Source organism: Diospyros lotus, chromosome 2 (assembly GCF_014633365.1).
Source record: "Diospyros lotus cultivar Yz01 chromosome 2, ASM1463336v1, whole genome shotgun sequence".
NCBI lineage: Eukaryota > Viridiplantae > Streptophyta > Magnoliopsida > Ericales > Ebenaceae > Diospyros > Diospyros lotus.
The window spans coordinates 1,539,607-1,564,538 of record NC_068339.1 but is presented as its reverse complement, the minus strand read 5'-3'; the positions used below and the strand labels follow the sequence as shown (position 1 = coordinate 1,564,538).

At 33.9% G+C, this 24,932-nt stretch overlaps 1 protein-coding gene across 1 annotated transcript; it reads left to right on the top strand.

Annotated features, from left to right (window-relative positions):
• The first annotated feature begins 18,044 nt into the window (after positions 1 to 18,044).
• On the top strand, positions 18,045 to 20,447 carry LOC127794131 (uncharacterized). Its single transcript, XM_052325039.1, has 5 exons — positions 18,045 to 19,050; positions 19,110 to 19,188; positions 19,259 to 20,018; positions 20,109 to 20,253; positions 20,317 to 20,447. Exons 1-5 carry the CDS (start codon positions 18,045 to 18,047, stop codon positions 20,445 to 20,447), a joined length of 2,121 nt encoding a protein of 706 aa, XP_052180999.1.
• Positions 20,448 to 24,932: the final 4,485 nt, after the last annotated feature.

Sequence of the window (24,932 nt, the reverse complement as noted above, 5' to 3'; positions counted from 1 at the left end):
ATAAATGAAACCATTATTTATGTCACGTAAGATGTCACGTCACATAAAAAAACCACGTAGAGAAACATGTTAGATTAGCCTTAATATATAAATATGACATTTGGTTGCTCAACAATAAAAAAAAAAAGAAAATTGACATTTGATTCTTGATATGAAGAAAAAGACATAAATTCCATAAAAAAAAAAAGACTTAAAAATATTTAAAAAAACCTAAATTTCATTAAAAATACCTAAAATAATTTAAAAAGCATAATGTTTTTAAAGTGAAATCCACAAATTTAATAAAAAAAAAGAAGCTAAAAGTATTAAAAAGGGACCTAGATTTCTTTAAAATATGTAAGCACCCCCGTTCGGATATCCCAACCGCCCGGGCTATCCGAACGAGAGCGCTTACGTAGATGAGAGAGAAATGGACATAAGACAAAAATACCCTAGCATGCATACATACGAAAAATACAACAACGGAAGCAAAACAATGTACATGCACGCCTACAAGTACCTTGCTGGAACAGCAGTCAAGGAGTATATAAAAATATACAGACACCTGTGCCAACGATAAAAGATACAAGGAACAACTGGGCACAGTAAAAAATGAGAGTTAAAACTCTTAATAAAACATCAGAGAAAACGGGTGCAGCTAACTGTACACCCTATCGACACGGCTGGCTACTAGGTAGCGCGGTCCTTGCCCTCGACTTTTGCTTTACCCTTACCTAGAATGATGGAAAGTAAGGTAAGTCGCAAGACTCAGCAAGTTTATATGAAAAGGAAGGCTGTAAACGAAACAGAAGAGGAGATCACCCCAAATATAAACCCACATGTACACACAAGTCATGTGACGCAACAACGCAACAGTGCCACATAATAAAACATATACCGGTCCTTGGGGCCCACATAAAACACCTGGCACCCAAGTCCCATACCAACCTGCCGTTGCCCTGAAAGGCAACATAAATCACCACAAACCTGTTCGCACTGTCCCGGGTCGGTACTCCCGTCACCCGTATCCCTGCCGGTACTCCTGATAGCCGAGCCAAAGGCTCCCTCGGAACGGTACTCTCGTCCGAGAACTAATAACTACCAGTAACCATGCAATGCATATAAAATGTAAGGCGTAATGAGCATCAACGTGATACAAGGCGCCCATACATCCAAGCATCAGGCCATGCTCCGCCCACGTAGTAAATCACACGCGATGCATATGCCCGTGCTGGATGCAATCTGACCAATCTAAAATGTCCGTGATCAAGCATAACCAAATCATGATAATCCCATCATGCAGCCCGTACCCATGTGCATACCAAACCATGCAACAAAGATAAAATAAAATGTAATCAGGCATGCTATAATCACATAACGGCAGAGCTAGTCAGCAGTGTCTGACACCGGTCAGTGGTTAGTGACTAGGAGAGACTATCTAACGACCTAAAATAGACCCGTACAACAGTCACACCGTCACCGTACAACTAACCCTTGCCCCCACTGCCTAACCACTCTAGCCAATAAATAACCAAAAATCTAATAATAATACCCGACAGCTAAGAACCTAGCCCCGGGTGAGTACGACATCATTCCCATAGGCTTGGGGGTGATACAAATCCCCGTAGGCAACCAACGAATAATACCCTCGAAACCAGGTTAATAAATTAAATTATTAAACATACCGTTTAAATTCCATAATTTATTAACAGCCAAATCCAATGAAGGGAGGTCAAATAAATTGACATCGAAAGAATAGACAATGCGGGTATAAAGAACTTGCGTTTCCGGAGATAGCCTTAAGTTCAATTTGACCAAACGCGGTCAAAGTTATACAAACTGCAATATTCCAATTATTGATAAAATTAATAAAATTGGGCCCCAAATGAAATTTCAACCGCAGAGATTATTAATTACTAAATTAATTACATACCTGGATAATTAAATCAGGGATTAAATGAAGTTTAATCCGATTTTTGAAGCCCCCAAATTCTCAGATTTCCCTCGCGAGCACACTGTTATTTCTGTAAAAATTCCTTACTGCTTGCTGTTCAAATTCACGCCCAAAATCGGGCTAAATTGCGGCCAAAATCGGCCAAAAGAAGTGGCTAGCGCACGGCCACGTGGCAGGGTTGGGGCGGCCACCGCCTTCAGCCCAAAACAACGTCGTTTTGACGTCAAGGGCTGAATTAAATCAGCCAAAATTCCTCAGCCTCGCGCGGATTCGATCCCGCGTCCGCAGCCGAGTCGCCCTTGCGCGCGACCGCTCGCACCCGCACCAACCTTCACCCTGTATAGGTTTTAACTTATATTTAAGGTGACTTTTTCCCTCTTCCGCGATTCACGTCAGCACCCCACAACTTCCATTAATCACACAATCACCCCCTATAATAATTACAGAAATGCCCGAATCTTCTAAAAATCCCACAACTTGATTTATTTTAATTTTTTTCTTTTTCCAAAAATTCCTAAATAACAAAATTAATTATCTTAATTTCTTATTTCCTTAAAATCACATAATTTAATTTTATTTACTCACAACCAATTATTTTACTATTTCTTTTAATTTAAATTACCCCAAAATTAATTTAATTTGCCATATACGGGCGTTACAAAATACCTAAAAATTATCGAGTTTGATTTGGCACAATGAATGGCACCACCACAAAGAGGGAGGGGTGAATTGGGTGATAGACAAATTAAAAACTTTTTAAGAGGTTTTGAAAGATAAATAAAAAAATAATGAAGCACAACTAAAATAAAATACAAGAGGGACACAAGTGATTTATAGTGGTTTGGTTAAACCTAGCCTAATCAACTCCCTTCACTTCCCATTAAGGATTTTAAACAATTCACTAAAACTCCTACATGATCTCAAGTAGGCCTTCTAGCAACAAGGTCGAAAATTACAAATCTCCTACTTATATATAAGTACGTAGGCCCTCTAGCTCACAAACTAAAAAAAATACAAGAATTAGCTCCCACGGGTAAAGCATAAGGAGGATAATAGGAGCATTGGAGGTTCACATCCTCATAACGTATTGGGAGGCAGAATTATTGTTGGAAGGCAGCAGTATGGCTAGAAGACAAGTCGCCCACGTGGAGGTAGGGTCATGGTGTGCCATGTCGCCTTTCCAGGGGTCTTGTCCGCATGACATAAATGTGGGGTCTATGGGGAGTGTAATAGTTTTCCAAAAGTCCACTTCGAGTGTGTATAGGTTGTGACTGCATTTGAATTTACCTAGAGGGAAAATCAGGGGAGAAGGCTACTCTCCTCAGGATTATTCGGGTGAAGCTCGAACACCTAGGTCATCAAAACAAAAAAAAAAAAAAATACAAGAATTGAACAAAAAAAAGGTTCTAAGAGTAGACACTCTTAATTACAATGCCTCTCAAAATCAAATAAAAGGTTTGGAATCAAATGAAAGAAATTAAGTACAAAACATTATTTGAGAGAAAATTAGGGCATGAACTCTTGTGAGAAGATAAATATCTTTTTATATGCTCAACTCAACTTATTCCATCCATTAGTCTTCTCAATATCTCCCTTTGACTATATTTATAGGCTACAGAAAAATTTGAAGCAAAACTAGTTGTTTGTGATAGTTGAAGCCTGCAAAACTAGCCGTTAGAGATAAAAATGATTGATAGTATATAAGAAACGATCAATTGGTAGCACAAAACGGTCGACATGTTAGATGTAGAAACAATCAATCACACACAGCCAAGAGCAACATTTGAACTGGTCGACTGGCTTGAAAAGTCGATCAATAGCAAGACAAAAACGATCAACTATTTACCAAAAATGGTTGACAACTTATCCTCTATTGTTTGAAAATTTTGCTCCAATTTTTCAAGACATCAAAACCATTTTTGATACATTAAAATTAAAAGAGTCTTTTGATACAAAAACTTATTTTTCCAAATGCCATTAAGAATATTGAACCCAAGATTTTTGGTATAGGATGAAATTAATTTTCATGATTGGTGCTTATAGAACTTATAAGTTGATTTAGGAGCACCAAGTGAGAAAATATTTTCATCGTAAGAATATAAATATTTTTTATCATCAAAACAACATAAAAGGCAAAACAAGAATCTCTCCCTTTTTGATGATGACAAAACTAAATGAAGAATCCAAAAATCTTCCCCCTTTTTTTGTCATAATTCAAAAAGGATAAATTTGAAAGAATTTTACAACTAGACAAAAAAAAAAAAAACCCTAAAAGTATTCCAAAAAAAAACCTAAATTTCATCAGAAGATCTAAAAATTTCATAAAGAAGACCTAAATATTCAAAAAAAGACCTACAAATTTTATTAGAAGTCCTAAAAATAATAAAAATACAAATTTCATATAATGACCCGAATTTCATTTTATAAGTTTTATTTAGGTCTTTTTGATTATTTTGAGGTTTTTCATTAAATGTGTAGGTCTTTTTTATGAAATTTGTAGGTTTTTTTTTTTATAAAATTTACATCTTTTTTGATTATTTTTAGGTATTTTTTAATGAAATTTTTTGTTTTTTTAATGAAATTTAGTTTATTTTTATGAATATTTTTAGGTTTTGTATGAAATTTAGGTTTTTTATATTAAATTTGATTTTTTTTTTCATATCAGGACTAAATGTCATTTTTTTTTAATTATTGAGGATCCAAATTTTATTTTTTTTAATTATTAAGAAACCAAATGTCATATTTATGTATTATTCTAATCTGATGTGTCTTGCTAACGTGGCGTTTACTTAGGAAAATGAGCATATGTGTACCACACTAATCAGTTGTCACGGTAAGGTTTTAAAAATAATATTTTTTAATAGTTTCGAAACCAATTATTTATATTTTGCTCTTCAGGGACCAAATATCATATTTTTTAATTGTTTAGGGGTCTCCGTATGTATTAAGCCTAATATAAATGGATTAATAGAAAATTGAGTGTTTAAATAGTATTTTTGTTTTTAAAAATGTTAAAGCTAATTATTATTTTAAAGATAATGGTTATATTTTAATAAATATATTTCAATTTCAGAATAATTTTATTAGTTAATAAAATATTACAAACGTTTATCATAAAAAAATACAAGGTGCATTTATTGAAGTTTAGGATAATGGTTGGGATTATCCCTTAAAAAATACACTTGTACAAATAGGGATGTTTAGATTAATTATTCAGATTAAATAGTTTTGGAAACATGAGCGGATCAATTTTTAGTTGGTCGGCTTAATCTCTTGTTTGTGAGTTGTTACGTCTACTTAAAAATTTATATTAAAACTATAATAATTAAGTGTTTAAATATTATTTACCTAATTTAATGAAATTACTATTTAAACATTTAGTTATTACACTTTTAATGATATTTGTACATTGGCGTTAATGTAACATAAAATACAGCACATCGATGCATATGTTACCAAAAGTGTCATTATTGAGTGTTCAAATAATATTTTTATAATTTAATAAAAATATTATTTAAATACTCAATTATGACACTTTTAATTATACTTACGTGGTGTTCACGAGTCATTATAACTACACGTTTAACTAGTTGATATTGAAGAGGATTTCATCTTGAGAGAGACGGTAATGTTAAGCTAACACTTGTTTACAAACTATTAACTATTTTCAAAAACTATAGATAATTTAAAAATTAAAAATGTTTATAGTTTTTGAAAGTATTTATTTTTTAAAAAACTATTAAAATGCCCAACAAAATGGGCCCAAGGTCAAGACTGAATGAAGAGAAAAATTCCAAAAAGGGAGACATAGAAGAATATTAATGTATTATATTATTTACATATTAAAAAAAAAGGAAAATGATATAAAAATTATTTTAGCTTATTATAATAGCTAATTTCAAAATTAATTAAGTGTTTATTAAATTAACAAAAAAAAGGAACCATCAGCATTATTATATTGAATTTCTCTGCTTTTATTTATATCTGAAGTAACTATCGAAGAGTGTGAAGACGTGTACAAATTTATTCATTCATATCTTATCTTTCTTAGCATTTCTCACATTTTTTCTTTTGTCCCTTTGTCCCTATCCCTATCCTAAGATTGCAATTAATATTTTCCATCAAGGATTGAGAAGTTTCTGCATAACTCCTAATATAATTTATTAGCAAAATGTCATGCCATGTTTAATGTGTGTGAGACTGTCGTATTGCATATTTAATTTGAATATATTAATGATGTTTAAATCATAAGAGCTTTCTATCATTAACAAATATTTAATTTAAATCATAACTACTAAGTGAAGACAGATAGGATATGGCTTTGGTGTTGCCCAACAGCCGTCGCGCGCTTTCTATATTCTATATTTCAACCACTTTGTCATTTCATGCATGTGCGTGTTGAGGGATAAGGTGAGATTGTAAGCGCCCCTAACTAGGGAGTCAGAATAAGATGATAAAAATGTCAAAATCTATTAAAACATTACACATCCTCCTTGGTAACGGAAGCCACACTCATCCATTCTTATTCATAGACAAATACAATAGTGTTCACATGATCACATAAACAAAAGTAGCTCAATATTACACACCACATTAGGGTCTATAAATCCACTATATCCCCTCAGGGGTGTAACCTAAAACATAAACAAGCATGACTTAATATTACATACCACAAAACACCTCTAAGGACCTTTGATTGAGACGGCTCTATACACACTGCTACCCCATGGATCCTGATTCACTTGGCTTGCCCTCTACTTTAGTTTTACCCTTACCTAAAATGATGCAAGCAAACATAAGTCACAAGTCTCAATAAGTATAACTAGAAAAAAATGATCATAAGAGTCATGGGTATTAAGAAGCAAAGAGTTATCAATGCCATTTAAGATACTTTCACATGATAATATGATGGAACATGTATCCATGCTCATATGCAATCTTTTTAAAACCATAAACATGGAACCAAAGTCCAAAACCATGGGACCGAAGTTCATAACGTAAACTTGGGACCGAAGTCCAAAACATAAACTTAGGACCGAAGTCCATAACATATCCTGCGAACTCGTCCGCTGCGCGCATCATGGGGCCTTTACATATTTTTAAAAACCATTTTCATGTATATGCTTCATGCATTATCATAAGATACATATTCGTAATAACTTCTCATATATAGCTGACATGCAATTTACAAAACAATATGCATAGTAAGGAAACATTCATGCAAGACAATATCAAACCCTTGGTGTCCACAATAAAACATCATTCTCAAAGAAAGATAGGGTGATACAAAACCCTATTTGAGATTCAATAGGTATAAATGTAAATCAAGGAATAATTTACTAGCAAAGGGAAATAACTTGTAAAATAGGAAAATAACATGCAAGATAGGGATAAGAACTTGCTCATTAATAGAAAGATTGAGATCTTGCCTCTTAAGTGGAACAAAGAGGAAGAAGAACTTGCAAACATGAACTTGAGAAGAGGGAGAAACTAAACTTACATATTAATGAGAAAACTGAGATCTTGCCTCTTAAATGAAACAAAGAGGAAGAAGAACTTGCAAACATGAACTTGAGAAAAGGGAGAAACTAAACTTGCATATTAATGAGAAAACTGAGATCTTGCCTCTTAAATAAAACAAAGAGGAAGAAGAACTTGCAAACATGAACTTGAGAAGAGGGAGAAATTGAACTTGCATATTAATGAGAAAACTGAGATCTTGCCTTTTAACTGAAACAAAGAGGAAGAATAACTTGCAAACATGAACTTGAGAAGAGGGAGAAACTGAACTTGCATATTAATGAGAAAACTGAGATCTTGCCTTTTAAATAAAACAAAGAGGAAGAAGAACTTGCAAACATGAACTTGAGAAGAGGAAGAAACTGAACTTGGATATTAATGAGAAAACTGAGATCTTGCCTTTTAAATGAAACAAAGAGGAAGAAGAACTTGCAAACATGAACTTGAGAAGAGGGAGAAACTGAACTTGCATATTAATGAGAAAACTGAGATCTTGCCTCTTAAATGAAACAAAGAGAAAGAAGAACTTGCTTTTAAATAATCGATTCTCGTTTTTATCGCACTCTCACTTATTGCCAAAATTCCTCTTCAAGCTCACGGCTAATTCCTCTGTTTCTTCTTCACTTCCTCCTCTAATTCTTTTGACATCCATGTTTTCTATTTATACTCAATTTTGCACTCAATTCATTACACTATCACCTAATTTATTCTCTGCAAAGCTTGGAGAAACATCATCGTGCTTATTCCTTCAATTCCCAAGGGTCATCATGCTTATTCCTTCAATTTCCTAGGGTCATCATTCATATTCCTTCAATTTTCAAGGGTTCAATTTTCAAGGGTCATCATGCTTATTTCTTCACTTTCCAAGGGTCATCATTCATATTCCTTCAATTTCCAAGGCAATTGCATCTAAGAAAAATGAAAACGAGATATTTTCTTCAATTTCTAAAATATTTCCAAATAAAATAATTAATTGCCCATTTTCTCAAATGACCTCAATTAATTTCGAATAATTACCAAAACTCACTCGATAAATTTTAATTTTTCTCCAATTAATTTTTCACACCCAAAATTCACATTAATTCACAAATAAGCGGGTCGTTACAAGTCCTCCCCCCCTTAAAAGAATTTGGTCCTCCAAATTCGTACTTGGTCATTCAAGCAACTGAGGGAAGGAACGCTTCATTTCTTCCTCTAGCTCCCACGTGTCTTCTTCTGGACTGTGATACTCCCATTGGACCTTTACATATGGAATGGATCTACTTCTCAACACTTTTTCTTTTTGTTCTAGAATGGCCATTGGCAATTCGTCATACGACTCATTTTTCTTGACTCCAAGAGTTCGATAATCAATAATACGTTGAGGGTCTGGCACGTACTTTCGCAGCATGGACACATGAAATACATTATTAACATTGGCTAATTGTGGAGGTAAGGCTAGCCGGTAGGCTAACGATCCTACCCATTCCAATATCTAGAATGGTCCTACATACCGAGGGCTGAGTTTTCCTAAGATCCCGAATCTCTGCACGCCCTTCACAGGCATTACCTTGAGCTATACATGATCCCCGGCAGCAAACTCAAGGTCACATCGCCGTTTATCAGCATAAATTTTCTGCCTATCTTGGGCTGTTTTCATTCAAGCTTATACATAAATTATTCCATAATTTATTTTTGGTTTGACTGCTTCTAGCATCATTAGCCCCACCTCGAGATGCTCACCAATATCATGTCCTATTCTCTAGACATCCAAGTCCCAAGGCATTTCCTGCCGTCGATTCAACAATTTATTAATTATTTCCAAAATTATGGATGTTACAGTCTTCCTTACTTATAAAATTTGGTCCTCAAAATTTGCACATGATCGACCAAGTAACTAAGGCCAAACACAGCTTATTACCTGAACACCTCGACCACGTATAATTTCAACCCTAGCAACATCCTGGTTTGCATTGAATACACGTCTAACACTTATGAGCACACCGTGTCTTTTATAGAATTTTCCGTTGTGACTCTAATCAAACGACCACACGCCTTCCAAAATTTTTAGGCATGCACATCCTACCCCAACACTTTTGAAAATGCCATCCCGCGTCTCAAAATTAGAACCCTTGGGCTGGCCATGATCATTAATCCATAGTCAACCGCATGCCTTTCGTATTTCGTTCACCGGATCCAGCTAAACCGTTAGGCTAGTGATAAAAACAGACAATCCCTTTGGCACTACACTCATAGTTAGCAGGCTAAAAGCCTCTAACAACTACCACTCTTGACTATCCACCTAGTTACAGTAGGCATACTCCAACTCAAAGCTTCAGGCACCTCACTGCCACGCCCCAGGTGATACGAAGTAGTGTAGTCGTAGCTCTCAAGGAACTCCATTTATCATTGTTGCCTTGTGTTTAGCTCATTCTGCGAGAACACATACCTTAGGCTTTTCATGGTTTGTGAGCACATCAAATGTCTCACCATACAAGTAATGTTCCCATAACCTCCAGAGCACATACCTGAGCTGCCAGCTCCAAGTCATATATCGGGTAGTCCTAATTGTGCCTTGGTGTAATCCACACGTAATCATCTGTTCATGTTGCACTATCATGCAACCTGATCTTTTGAGCTATCACAAGCTCTCACTACGTCTAGCAGATCATTCTCATTAATCTCTTCTTACGAGTCTTATTACGGACACAACTATTTCGGAGTGTCCCATCACGACCCTCTGACAACAACTTGCCAACCATCTTATTTCGAAACATCCTAGCATCCTATTTCGAAACCTGATTCCCAAAATTTTATTTCGAACCTTACGTTGCTCCATGTTTCGAAATATACGGTCGGGATTATAAATACCCGAAAAGCCTCGAACTCAACTTTCGCGTGCCCGGATAATTTTTTTTTCCTCTTGTCAAAATCTCTGCAATAATAAAACACTTTTTTTCCATAAAATTCTACTCGGATTTGCCTTAAGTCGACTCGACCGCGACTTGACTATACTGCGCGTACTTCGCTATTTTGGTCATAACTTTTGATGTAGAAGTTAAAATTGTAATTCGTTTAAAGTGTCATAAACTAGACTTTGAGGACTTTGATTTATATATAATATTATATATTTTAGTTATGATTTGAGTTGGTTAAGGCTTTTCTTAATCCAAATCAGAGTCGGCCCTATAGTAAGGCTAGCAAGGTGGCAGCTTGGGGCCCCCAAATTAGGAGGGCCCCAAATTTTAAAAATTTGTTATTTATATATATTTTTATTTTTAATAATAAATATTTTATTAAAAAATTAAATACAAAATATAATTTAATGAAAATATCAATGATGATAAAACAAAATCTGTTGAAAAATCCTTTAAAGTTGATTATTTTATGTACACGATGGATTAAATCATTCCTTCACTTTGAAATAGGTTTGAGTAATTTGGAATAGATTAAAAAAATTTAGAATTCTATGCAATTTTAAGAAATTAAAATCAATGGATGAAGATGTTTTAAAAGGATATTGTTTGAATTTTAAAAATGTTCTTAAATTTGATGGACTTTCTAATATAGATTGTTTAAATTTATTTTTAGAAATAAGAGTGTTAAGAGAAACTTTTTAAGAGGAAAAAAATAGTACATTGAAAATTCTTCACTACATCAAAATAGTCGATTATTTTCCAAATGCATATATTGTTGCTTATAGAATATTATTCACAATTCCAGTTTCAGTGGCTTCTGCTGTAAAAAAAAATTCAAAATTGAAATTGATAAAGTCATATTTGAGGTCAACTACGTCGCAAGAAATATTAAATAGATTAGCTATATTATCCATTGAACATGGTTTATTAGATAAACTTAATTATGGAGATTTAATCAACGATTTTGTATCAAGAAAAATTAATTTTACATAAAACTGAATATAGTTCAATGCATATTTGTGGAATAAAATTTGCTCATTATTGATGAACTTTATCTTTTTAATGTTATTAGTTTAATGCTTTATTTTGTTTTCTTCTATAGGAAAATCAGGAATGTATAGTTTTTTACTCGAGTTGCATTGACCTTTTTAGAGTTTCAAGAAAAAATTAGTTTTGTTTTTTCTTTGTTTATTGTAGTTGGTTGTTTAGCATTTTTTAATCTTTGAGATATCATATTTTAGTTAAAAAATTCACTATCATTAAGAAATTATTAAATTTTGTAGTTGATTGAACTTTAACTTTTTTTTTTTAATTTAATGAAATGATAAAATTTTTAGTAAAAAAATATATTATTTATTTTTTTATAAAAAAATTAATACTCTTAAGAAGGCCTCGATAAATTTTTTCGCCTAGAACCCCCAAATTGGTTGGGCCGGCTTTGATCCAAATCAAGTAAGATGGTTAAAGTAAAGTGTTTTTAAATGCTTTCTTTGATATCCCTCAATCCTCTAAAATGATAAGATGTGGTTGAAGGCATATATATGTATATACATGGAGTTCATGAGATAAAAATGTAACTGAGTTTATGAGCAAGCATGATGATAATCATTTGGGAAGTTAATAAGAAATTATCTTGGTTGGCATGTCTATGGTAATTCATGCGTGATGCATGACTAATATTATATAAATAATTACCCTTAATTGATGTGGTGAAACCTAATCAATTTGAATTGTGTGGAAGAGCCACGAGCTTTAATGGCCAAAAATTGAGGATTTGTGATTGTCACTTCTAATAGCTAGCATTGTTGTGGATGTGTTGCATGGCATTATGTGCTATTTTATCTTGCATTATGATGATGGGTCATGGGTTGCATCCATCGGGGGTCATGTTTTATATGTGATGGGTGCATTAAGCATGGTATGGTAATTATCATTGGGCACCCATAGTTTAAAGAAGGGCATGCATGTATTATGCATATATATAGCCATGGGTGTACAGTATGTGTAAAAGACTTGCAAGTACTATGGTGGTCACTCGTGATGTGGCATGTACTTGAATTCGCATATGCATGCTCGATGTTATAATTTGCGCCACTATTATTATTTTGTCACGGCAGCTGAGTCTACATGTGTGGAAGAGGGTACCCTATGAGAGCCTAACGCGGGTGAGGTGGCCATAAACCCGATAGGCATTTCTCGAGCCAGGAGTGGCTATTGGAATTTTGGTATTTGTGTGTGTGTATATATATAGATATATATATATATATGTTGAGCCAACTTGTTCATATTAATTAAGTTTTGATGATTTACAAAAATATTTTTATGATATAAATATATTTCTTTCTCATATAAAAAATAAATTTATTTTGAATTAAAAGTTGGTACTGTAAGGCCCGCTTCTGAATAACCCACTTTTAAGGCCCACTTCTGAATACTTGAAAAAATGTCATTACAAAGATGATATAGAACAAAACTGAACTCAACTCATTTCATTTCTAGCAGTGAAAATTTAAATAAGATTTAATTACATTCCCAACATCTCATAACTCTTGGGTCGATAGCCCTACAAAATAATAAGAGGTTTAAATGCCCATAACATAACAAATTCTCATTGTTACAAACCTCACCAAATCCCTAACTATGATCTTTAAAGCTAGGATGCGTCTCCGTACACCACTATCCCTGGGCTGCAGTCCTACTGGACTCGCCCCCAATAACTATCTTTCCTTTACCTGGAATGGCAAAGAAGATCAAGTGAGCCACAAGGTTCAGCAAGTTCGAGAAACAAGGAACAATATATAGGATCCAAGAACATGATGACACCGAGAAGAGTAATTGAGGACTCCACAATTATATACAAGATTTATTATTCATGAATTTATCAATTCAACGTAATATATCATGTCACCATGTATCACTATGCAAATGTGCATAAAATTCCAATATCGTTATCAATTCTCACAGGCTCACAAGCCATCAATCAATACATGCAAGAGTGCATCATTTCATTATCAATATCAATTCTTTCGGCTCACAAGCCATAAGTCGATGCATGCAAAAGTGCATAAGTTCCATAAAACCTCACAATAAGTATGGAGCCAACCTGCAGGGCTATGGTTACCTCATCCCGCGCCAAGTGCTCTAGGGTACCCTTTCTTCCTCCGCGCAAAATAATAGGTGCGCAAAACATATATATATATGTAACATGTACATGTATGCATTTGCCAACCACATGTATTTAAATTCTTGTTTTCACGATATTCATACTATTAACATCACTTACCCATACTAGGTATTTTTCCATCATCAGATAAATTCAACATATCTTACTTCATAACGTTTACCACATTCAAGATGTAATTTATGACACAGAAATGCTTAATGTAATTTACAACACAAGAATAATTTTTGAGAGATGCTATTTAATAATAAATCTCGATTCACTAACTGAGGAGTATTATAAATTTAATAACTATTTTTTCCATCATATGATTGTTGTGATTTCATTTAACCAGTGATGGTATGCATTTACTTGCATTCGTGCTCATAGCTCAAATTCATGATTACTCCCCATGCAATCAAATGACAACACCACGCGAAATTGCTGGTCAAACATAAACCTTAAATTTTTCTAAGGCGAATGACCAATTAGAACATATTTTGAAAATGTTTTCATTTTGAAAAACTAACTCCTGATATTTTGATAACTAGCATTCATTGTTGTAAGAATGATTTTTAATGAATTTTTCAAGAAACGAAAACTATGTATTTTGAGGGTGGTAAAATTGCAAATTCGTAAATTTGAACTAAAATCAAAATTTTATCTTTTTATTGTTATGGATTTTGATTTTTTTGATATTTTTATTGAATCCAAATGGGGGGTACTTTCTTATTTAAATTTATGTATTAAAGTAAATGAAAGGTAAAATATAAATTAAGGAAAGTAAATGGATGAGGAGTGAGCAGAGAGCTCACATTCAAAGGCTTATGGGAAGAGCTCGAGGTCATGAGTTCGCGGCTTACGGAGGGAGCTCGCGAAAAGGACAAGCGGAACGAGCTCGAGGTCATGAGCTAAACAAGAGTTCGTTGAATGAGCTCGGGGTCAAGGGGTTGGGCAAGAGCTCACTAGACCAGCTCGCGCCAAGAGCTTGAGGTCAGGCGCGCGGTAAGAGCCCGAGGCCAAGAGCTTGAGAAATGAGCTTGTGGAAAAGACAAGCAGAAAGAGCTCGGAACGAGCTTGCTGGAACATCAATGAATCTGAATGTGTATATATATACATATATATAACTGGGTTTGCAGAACAAAGCAGGGGCATTCAAACGACTGTTTAAGCATGAGTATATGGTGGATTGGCTAGGCAGGGCATGGCTCGAATAAGCTTTACAAGTCAGTGAGGGGTAACAGCTCGTTATGCATGTATGTATATATGTATTTATAAGTGGGTCTCATATATAGGTGAACAGTATATATATTCTCAGTTGAGCTTTTGTTGTTGATGCGAGACCTCCGAATACCTCAATGAATTCATGTGAATGGTGACTTAGCATTTTACATTCAGACACAACACACATATATAAGAGGCGTTTGGAACATCGAACTCATTCAGATATGACACACACACACACACACATATATATATATACATATACATTTAACACTGCTTCTTTGGATGCAAAACGAGCAGAGGTTCTCATCCTCACCTAGCTATATAAAATGCCATTCACGAAGAAAGCTTAAGGTGATTCAAACCCCAAAGAGACATCAATGAGACCACGAGAAACAAGTAGAGAAATCCAAAGATACAACAATAAGGGGGGAAACACATACAGCAATAGATATATATATATATAAGCATATATAATCCTTCACAGTGACTAAAATGAAGAGGTTGATAGCTTGCATGAGCACAATAGAAACTCGCACTGAAAATAAAAGATGAGTGCAAGAAGAATTTGCATGAATGAGAAGAGATGAGGGTCAAGGAAACTTGCCTGATGAAGATTCAAAAATCCAGAAAGCTTCCCCCAGCGCAATGGAAACAACACAACGCAGCACAACAAATGAACCATGAAGAAGAAGAAGAAGAAGAAGAAGAAGAAGAAGAAGAAGGATGTTGAATAAGGAGATGTAAACTAAGAAGCGAGAGGACAAGTGAAAAAGTTGGACACCAGAAATGATACACTAAGGAGGAAATCCTTGGTGTAACAGAGGGGATAAAAAGGTGGTTGCAGGTCTGCCCTTGCATTCCATGACAGATTACTTAATTGGCCCTCACCCTTAATGGTCAAAAGGAAGACCAAGAGCACTATTGACATTTGATGGCCAATTTATTTTATTATGATTTTCTTTTAAAAGTTTCAAATTTCATTTAATTGGGCTCAGCCCATGCTCACTAACCCAAATAAATTTTCATCATTCAAGTCCATTCATAATATAATTAAAAATTTTGAACACATCACAATGGCCCAATTTATTTGGACTTTCCCACTTTGTTGAATCCCATTTAGATGGGCTACCAAATTCTCATTTCCACTACACTTCATTCCATAAAATATATATATATATATATTTCGATCCTCAATTAATTAAAGCAAAAAATTTGAACTCAAAATAAAATAGCCAAAAATGTCTAGACCCCCTAACGGGTCGTTACAGGTACAAAGAGTAAATTTATTTTGAATTAAAAGTGGATTGTCTTTAGACATGTTTCCTACTTTTGATCATTTATGTCTCAAAATTTTATGTTTGAATTTTCATTTATTGATAAATGTTTTTATTACTTATGCAAAAAGTATATTTATTTTGAATTAAAGGAGAATTACTTTTATACATGTTTTCTCTTTCTCATTGATGAGTGCATAATTTCATATATTTATTTCCCTTACATATGGTCTCTTGGGTGAGCTTTATGCCTTATTGTGTTGATTTATACTTATTTTTATGGTTAAGGCAATTTTGGATAAGTTAGAATAAATTGGGCTTTTACTTACAAACTTTCAGCTTTTTAATATTTTAACCTTTTGGGTTTCTTGCAGATTTTTGAACATGTTAGATTTTAAGAACATGAATAAGGTCTTCAAAGCTTTTGTAGAGGACTTCTTAGGCTTTCCATAATGGTATGATTTGTTCAAATCCGAGTTCGTTTGGGCCTCCAAACATTGCTTCAAGTTAGAGCCGAAAAGCTGGGCCAAATCCTAATTGGATTAGAATTCTACACAAACATGAAATCTTTAAAAGGCCATAACTTGAGCTTCTGATGTCCAAATCAAGTGATTCAAAATCCTAAATTAATATAAACATTCTTAACTACAATTCTTAAGAGGGGTCGAAGCCCAAAACGCTCGTTATCCGACCCAAAATGGGCTTTTAAGTTACAAGAGTCTAGGAGCCCTAATTCTTTGGCTAATTTGGATTCTTTGTTGGGGGATATTTAAAGTCTTGATCCAAGCTCGAGAGGGGGGACATCCAGGAAGCAAAAGAGGCATAGAATCACATCCAAGAGGAGGAAGAAGCATCATTTTCATATTTTTCTCTTCTTTTTGTGTTCTTTCTCTCATTATGTGTGGCTAAACTTTGGTTTTTCGGTAGAAGAATATTTTGAAGCCATGGTGAAGAACACTGTGAAATCTTTTTGAGTTTATTTGCAATCTGATTTTCTGTTGAATATTCATGTATCTTCTGATTTTAATGTTTATGATTGTGTGTTTTGATTGCATAGACGGCCGCTATTCAATTCTTGATGCATGATCTATTGCTAGCTTGAATACCAAATCCGTAATTGTTTGGTCTTTCTTGCATAAGTAGCAACTAGGGTTGATGATTATGGATAAGTTTTCGTTCAATTCTTAGGAGTACATGTGTTGAATTAAATAAACCGAGCTTGTGTGTTTATTGTTCAGATTTGGCCTTGTTTCCACAAAGTTTAATGCTTCTATTGAATTAAATTCTAGAGAGCTTATTCTAGGGTTGTTTGAAGGTAAGAGTTAATTGAAGAGCTTATTTTAATTAATTAAGAAGTATGGGAAACATTGAATGAACAGAGCTTGTTGTTCTTTCTAAGGTCAAGTATTCAAGGAAAATCAGTGACTTTGGCATCAATGATCAGTATTATAACCAATGGTGGATCAATCCCTTCTACCAGAAGCATTTCTATTGATTACTCTAATTTTGTTACATTTTGATTTGTCTTATTAATTTAGAATAATATTTTATTTTTAATTGTTTAAATTTCAAAATACAAACCCCCCCAATCGTTTCTTCTTTTTATTCTAATTTTTTCAAATGAATAGATCTAACGAATCCCTGTGGATACGACCTTGCTCATCATTATCACAATTTATATTTTTAAGAGCAAGAATTTATTATTTTTTGGATTCGACACCCATCAAATTTTTGGCGTCGTTGCCGGGGATTGGTGTCAAGTAGATTTATTCTTTTTATTTTTATTTTTATTATTTTTTTTAGTGATTTTTTTGTTTGTTTGTTTGCGAGTCTTATGTGTTTTAAGGTTTATGACCAGATCTTCTCATGAAGGTGAATTGAAATTTGACTTGGAAATTGATAGAACTATCCATAGGTTGAGAAGAGAAGCTAAGCAAGTTTCAACAGAACAGGCTTCGGGAATAGCATCAGGCATTAATATAGCTTCGAACACTCTTTCTAGTCCATCTAGCGATTCAGAAGAATAGGAAGTCATGGCCATTAATAACAAGACATTGAAGGAGTTAGCTGCTCCTGATTTGAACCAACAGTCTTTATGTATTGAGTACCCTAATTTAGATGCTGCTTTTGAGTTAAAATCAGGACTCATACATTTGTTGCCTACTTTTCGTGGTCTTGCAGGTGAGGATCCTCATAAGCATTTGAAAGAATTCCATGTGATGTGTTCAAGCCTGAAACCACAAGGAGTGACTGAAGAACAAATTAAATTGCATGCTTTTCCATTCTCACTGGCTGATGCAACAAAGGATTGGTTGTTTTACTTACCTCCAGGTTCTGTAACTACATGGACAGGGATCGTCAGATTGTTTCTTGATAAATTTTTCCCTACTTCACGAGCTGCTAGCATCAGAAGGGAGATATGTGGAATAAGGCATAAAGATACAGAAACCCTTCACGAGTATTGGGAAAGATGTAAAAAATTGTGTGCCAGTTGTCCTCAACATGGAATTTCTGAACAGCTTCTCATTCAGTATTTCTATGAAGGGCTACTACCTATGGAGAGGAAAATGATGGATGCAGCTAGTGGAGGTGCTATAGTGAATAAAACCCCTAGTGCCGCTAAAGATTTGATTTCCATTATGGCTGCTAGCTCACAACAGTTTGGATTCAGACAAGACACCCCTTTGAGAATGGTGAATAAGGTAAGTATATCTTCCCTTGAAAATCAAATATCCAATCTAACTTCTCTTGCTCAACAATTGGCTGTAGGAAATTTGCAACAAGTTAAAGCTTGTGGAATTTGTGCTACTACTGGTCATCCAACGAATATATGTCCTACACTTCAAGATGATTCTCTAGAGCATGCCAATGCAGTTGGAGAATTCCCAAGCCCACCACAAAAGAAGTATGATCCTTATTCAAATACCTACAATCCAGGGTGGAGGGATCATCCCAACTTCAGTTATGGAGCAAGACCACAATTCCAACATTACCAGCCTAGACCACATATTCCACCACAACAGCCTTCTTCAAGTTCAGGTATGTCTCTAGAAGAAATTGTTAAATCACTAGCAACTAACACACAACAATTTCAACAGGAAACAAGAACAAGTATCAAGCAATTGGAGAATCCAGTAAGTCAATTGGCATCTTCAATGAGCAGGTTGGAGTCTCAAGGTTCTGGGAAGTTGCCTTCCCAAATAGTTGTAAATCCTTGAGAAAATGTAAGTGCCATTACGTTGCGAAGTGGAAAAGAAATTGACATCCCTGTTCAGAATCCTATAGAATTGGCTAGGAAGACTCAAAAAGATGAGGCAGAAAATGAGGTGATAATCTCTTCTAAGGTAATCTCTCAAACAATTGTGCATAATTCTGATATACCTAATCCTCTTCCTTTTCCTAGCAGGTTATCTAAATCTAAAAAGGAAGATCAAGAAAAGAATATCTTGGAGATTTTTCGAAAGGTAGAAGTGAACATTCCTTTATTGGATGCCATTAAGCAAGTCCCAAGGTACGCAAAATTTCTCAAGGAATTGTGCACCAACAAGAGGAAGTTGAAAGATAATGAGAAGGTAAGTATGGGAGATAATGTTTCAACCATCCTTCAAAAGAAATTACCTCCCAAATGCGAGGACCCAAGTATGTTCACTATCCTTTACAAAGTAGGTAATGTCAAGATTGAGAAAGCAATGTTAGATCTAGGAGCTTCAATAAATGTCATGCCTCTTTCTATTTATTCATCTTTGAATATTGGTCCACTGAAAGAAATAGGTGTGACTATTCAACTTGCTGATAGATCTAATGTGTATCCTGAGGGAGTTCTTGAGGATGTTTTAGTGCAAGTTAATGAATTGGTTTTTCCTGTTGATTTTTATGTGCTTAACATGGAAGAAGATGACTCATCTAATCTAGCACCAATCTTATTAGGGAGTCCATTTCTAAAAATAGCAAGGACAAAGATTGATGTTCATGATGGTACCCTTACCATGGAGTTCGATAGGGAGATTGTGAAATTTAATATATTTGATTACATGAGGTACCCTAATGATGTTCAATCTGCATTTTCTATTGATGTGGTTAATGTTTTTGTACAGTAGACTTTTGAGTTCAGACATGAGGGCAAGACGAAGGTAAGGACAAAGGATAAGAAAAAGGAATTTCAAGATAGAATGGTTGCTAGAAAGCAATTTGTGTTTGGACAAAAAGTTTTACTTTACAATTCAAGACTCAAATTAATGCCAGGTAAGTTACGTTCTCGTTGGATTGGTCCTTTTGAAGTTACTAACGTATTTTCTTGTGGTGCAGTTGAGGTATTAAGCCTAGGAACTAATAAGGTGTTCAAGGTCAATGGGCATAGGCTTAAGCCATTTCAAGAAGGTTTTCAGGAGCAAACTGCGGATGAAGTGCAATTGAGAGATCCAACTTATACAGATTGAGAAGTAAAAAGTCTAGCCAAAGACGTTAAACAAAGGCGCTGCTTGGGAGGCAACCCAAGATGATCATATTTGCTTTCTCTATCCCTTTTCTTTTTCTTTTCATATGCATTATTTTTTTTTTCTTTCTGTGCCATTTTCTTGCATTTAACCTTACATTGGGGACAATGTAAGTTTTAAGTGTGGGGGAGTGATTGCATTTAGAGAGTTTAGAGAGTGCATTTTGTTAATTTTTTTTTATTACAATTATTATTATTATTTTTCTTTTTTTTTTTAGGATGTCTAGGATGTTTTCTCAATGATATTTAAGGATTCACATGTTATAAACTTAGATTGACTTGAGTGAGAATGTTATAACATGATTGAACAAAATACTTACATACTTAGGCTAGAATTGACTCGAGTTTGATTTTGAAGAGTATTAACTTGTGTTGGTAGACCAAAAAACCATTATTGGGGGAGCCTTTGAGCCTTTGAGATTGAAACATACATGGCAATCTTGTGTTTTCTTTTGGAGTGATGTTCATTCATGTAAGATTGCTATAAAACTTGCTTTTAATACTAGTCAAAGTTACAGATTCATGTGCATGCATAAAAATGAAAATGGCGTATAGGATTTATAACCACTTGACTTAAAAAGCCAACCTTACAAAATTGACTTTAGTATACCTATTTTGAGCTTATTGTCCTTTTCTTTGTTCAACAACCCTTGTTAATAAGCCGTAAACCATTTTCATTTGTTATCCTTATTTTGTTTACCCACCTTTGGACTAGTAGAGCATTTGAAATTATTCGATGGGTATTGAAAAAGACGGTGAATTGAATGAGTGTGGAGATGCTATTGTTGATTTGTTATGGCTGTATTATTGATGAAGTGGAATGTATTTGGGGAATGCTTATGATATTATGTCCTTATAGAAAAAAAAAAGTTATTGCTATTTATCTACTCCTATGTTTTGAGCTACCTAGTAGTAATTGGGAGTTGACAGTATGCTCATGCATCATCCTTCATGTCAAACGGTAGTTCAAAATATGAGTATACATATGCACCCTAAGCAATTATTTAGGAGAGTAACCGGGTGTCTTCATCACAAATGTCGACATTCGTGTCAAAAGCCAAGTAATGCTTAGAGAAAAAAAATGGGGAAAAAAAAAAAAAGGTGCAAGGACATAATATATGATTTTTTTTTTTTAAAGAAATGAATAAGGAAGGAAGAAACGAAGAGTGTTTGATTATTGGTTGAGGTGTTGGGTCCTTCATGCCTAATAAATCCAGCTTGTTTCTAAATGCTCTATTAGTTTCTTAGGTCTTAACCTTTTTCCCTTTTATATCCTACCTTTACCTTAGCCCCATTACAACCTTATTAAAGACCATTGGATTTGTGTATGACATGTGACATCAGCAACAAAGATTGGATGAACAAGCAAGTTTATGGTAGTAATTGAGCATGAATTGAATATTGAGTGAATTTTTCCAACCCTTAAACACTTGAGTGAATTATGAGTGACGTGTGAGGGTCTACCATATTTGTTGATTGCTTTTTGAATGAAAATCTCTTGTTTATTTTAGTTTGAGTTTGTTGAGTGTTTTAGTTCATGACATGTTATAGTTTTTGATTCTTTGGGTTGTCTTTGATTATGATATGAGATATTTTTCTTGTCATTGGGGGAATTAATGTGTATGTGTCATGTCTCGTAGTCTTGCTTGAGGGCAAGCAAAAGCTAAGTGTGGGGGAATTTGATGAGTGCATAATTCCATATATTTATTTACCTTACATATGGTCTCTTGGGTGAGCTTTATGCCTTATTGTGTTTATTTATACTTATTTTTATGGTTAAGGCAATTTTGGATAGGTTAGAATAAATTGGGCTTTTACTCACAAAATTTCAGCTTTTTAATATTTTGACCTTTTGGGCTTCTTGCAGATTTTTGAACATATTAAAGTTCAAGAACATGAATAAGGTCTTCATAGATTTTGTAGAGGACTTCTTATTCTTTCCATAATGGTATGATTTGTGCAAATCTGAGTTCGTTTGGGCCTCCAAACATTGCTTCAAGTTAGGGCCGAAAAGCTGGGCCAAATCCTAATTGGATTAGAATTCTGCACAAACATGGAATCTTTAAAAGGCCATAAATTGAGCTTCTGATGTCCAAATCAAGTGATTCAAAAGCCTAAATTAATCTAAATATTCTGAAATACAATTATTAAGAGGGGCCGAAGCCCAAAACGCTCATTATCAGACCCAAAACAGACTTTTAAGTTATGAGAGTCCAGGAGCCCTAATTCCTTGGCTAATTTGGATTCTTTGTTGGGGGATATTTAAAGTCTTGATCCAAGCTCGAGAGGGGGGACATCCAGGAAGAAAAAGAGGCAAAGAAGCACATCCAAGAGGAGGAAGAAGCATCATTTTCATATTTTTCTCTTCTTTTTGTGTTCTTTCTCTCATTATGTGTGGCTAAACTTTGGTTTTTCGGTAGAAGAATATTTTGAAGCCATGGTGAAGAACACTGTGAGATCTTTTTGAGTTTATTTGCAATCTGATTTTCTCTTGAATATTCATGTATCTTCTGATTTTAATGTTTATGATTGTGTGTTTTGATTGCATAGACGACCGCTATTCAATTCTTAATGCATGATCTATTGCTAGCTTGAATACCAAATCCATAATTGTTTGGTCTTTCTTGCATAAGTAGCAACTAGGGTTGATGATTATGGATAAGTTTTCGTTCAATTCCTAGAAGTACATGTGTTGAATTAAATAAACCGAACTTGTGTGTTTATTGTTCAGATTTGGCCTTGTTTCCACAAAGTTTAATGCTTCCATTAAATTAAATTCTAGAGAGCTTGTTCTAGGGTTGTTTGAAGGTATGGGTTAATTGAAGAGCTTGTTTTAATTAATTAAGAAGTATGGGAAACATTGAATGAACAGAGCTTGTTGTTCTTTCTAAGGTCAAGTATTCAAGGAAAATTAGTGACTTTGGCATCAATGATCAGTGTTATAACCATTGGTTGATCAATCCCTTCTACCGGAAGTGTTTCTATTGATTACTTTAATTTTGTTACATTCTGATTTGTCTTATTAATTTAGAATAATATTTTATTTTTAATTGTTTAAATTTCAAAATACAAACCCCCCAATCGTTTCTTCTATTTATTCTAATTTTTTCAAATGAATAGATCTAACCAATCTCTGTGGATACGACCTTGCTCATCACTATCACAATTTACATTTTTAAGATCAAGAATTTATTATTTGTTGGATTCAACACCCATCACTCATACAAAAAGTAAATTTATTTTAAATTAAAGAAAATTTGTTTTAGACATGTTTTCTTTTACTCATGCACAAAGTAAATTTATTTTGAATTAAATGAGATTGTTTTTAGACATGTTTTCTTGTTTTAATCATTTATGTCTCAAAAACTTATATTTGAATTTTCAAATCATGATTTCTTATGCAAAAAGTAAATTTATTTTGAATTAAATGTGAGACATGTTTTCTTATTGTTTGATAAAGTTTAAACATTTTTTGAATTTCAAATTTCATATTAATCATTTCTTTAGTGACTAAAATGCTTATGAATACCCCTCAAACTCATTTTTTGAGTATCCATTGCATATATTGCACATCTAAAGCTCCTAAAAGCTCTCAAACTAATTTTCAAACATTTCAAGGTTCTCAAATATTCATTATTCATCCACCAAAGAGCCACAAGGCAAGAGAATAAAAGTTCTTCAAGTCTTCTACGACAAATCCGAACTTCTCCATTTGAGGTTACAAATTTATTTATTTATTTAAATATTATTACATTGTATAATTTGTTCTTAATTGTTTATTTGTGTCCAAGTGTGAATAAATTATTTATAACATTTAAATTATTATTAAGGATTATATAGGTTTCCTAGATCCGTTAAAATCTAGGTAAATCTAGTTTCCAAGGTAAACTAGGGAGAAAACCTTGGTGTAATGGTTGTCTAGAACCCATTGTAATCTAGGTGTATATCTAGTTTCCAATGTGAGCTAATGTGGAAACCTTGGTGATTTTGATTGAGTGGAACTCTAAGGGTGGTTAGACCTTGGGAGAGTGGATTAGGTGTATGTGAAGACACCGAACTACTATAAATTATCTTGTGCCTCATTGTATTTATTTTTGTTATATCTTGTGACTTACATTTATTATTAATCTCAAATATAATTTATTATATTTATCAAATATATATTTTCAATGAAATCATTAATCAAGAATATTTATTAAAATTAAAAAAAAAATTAATTACTCAATTCACCCCTTTTTGAGTGGCCATACCCTAAGGGACTAACAATTGGTATCAGAGCAGGTCCTAAAATATTTGTGTTTCAAATCTCAAATCTTAGGATAAGATCTTATAATGGCCTCTTATTTTAACTAATTCCTAGGTGATGTCTCAATTTCCTTTAGTCCTTTAATGCTCATTAGAAAGTATTATGCTTTTTGGAAGATTAGAA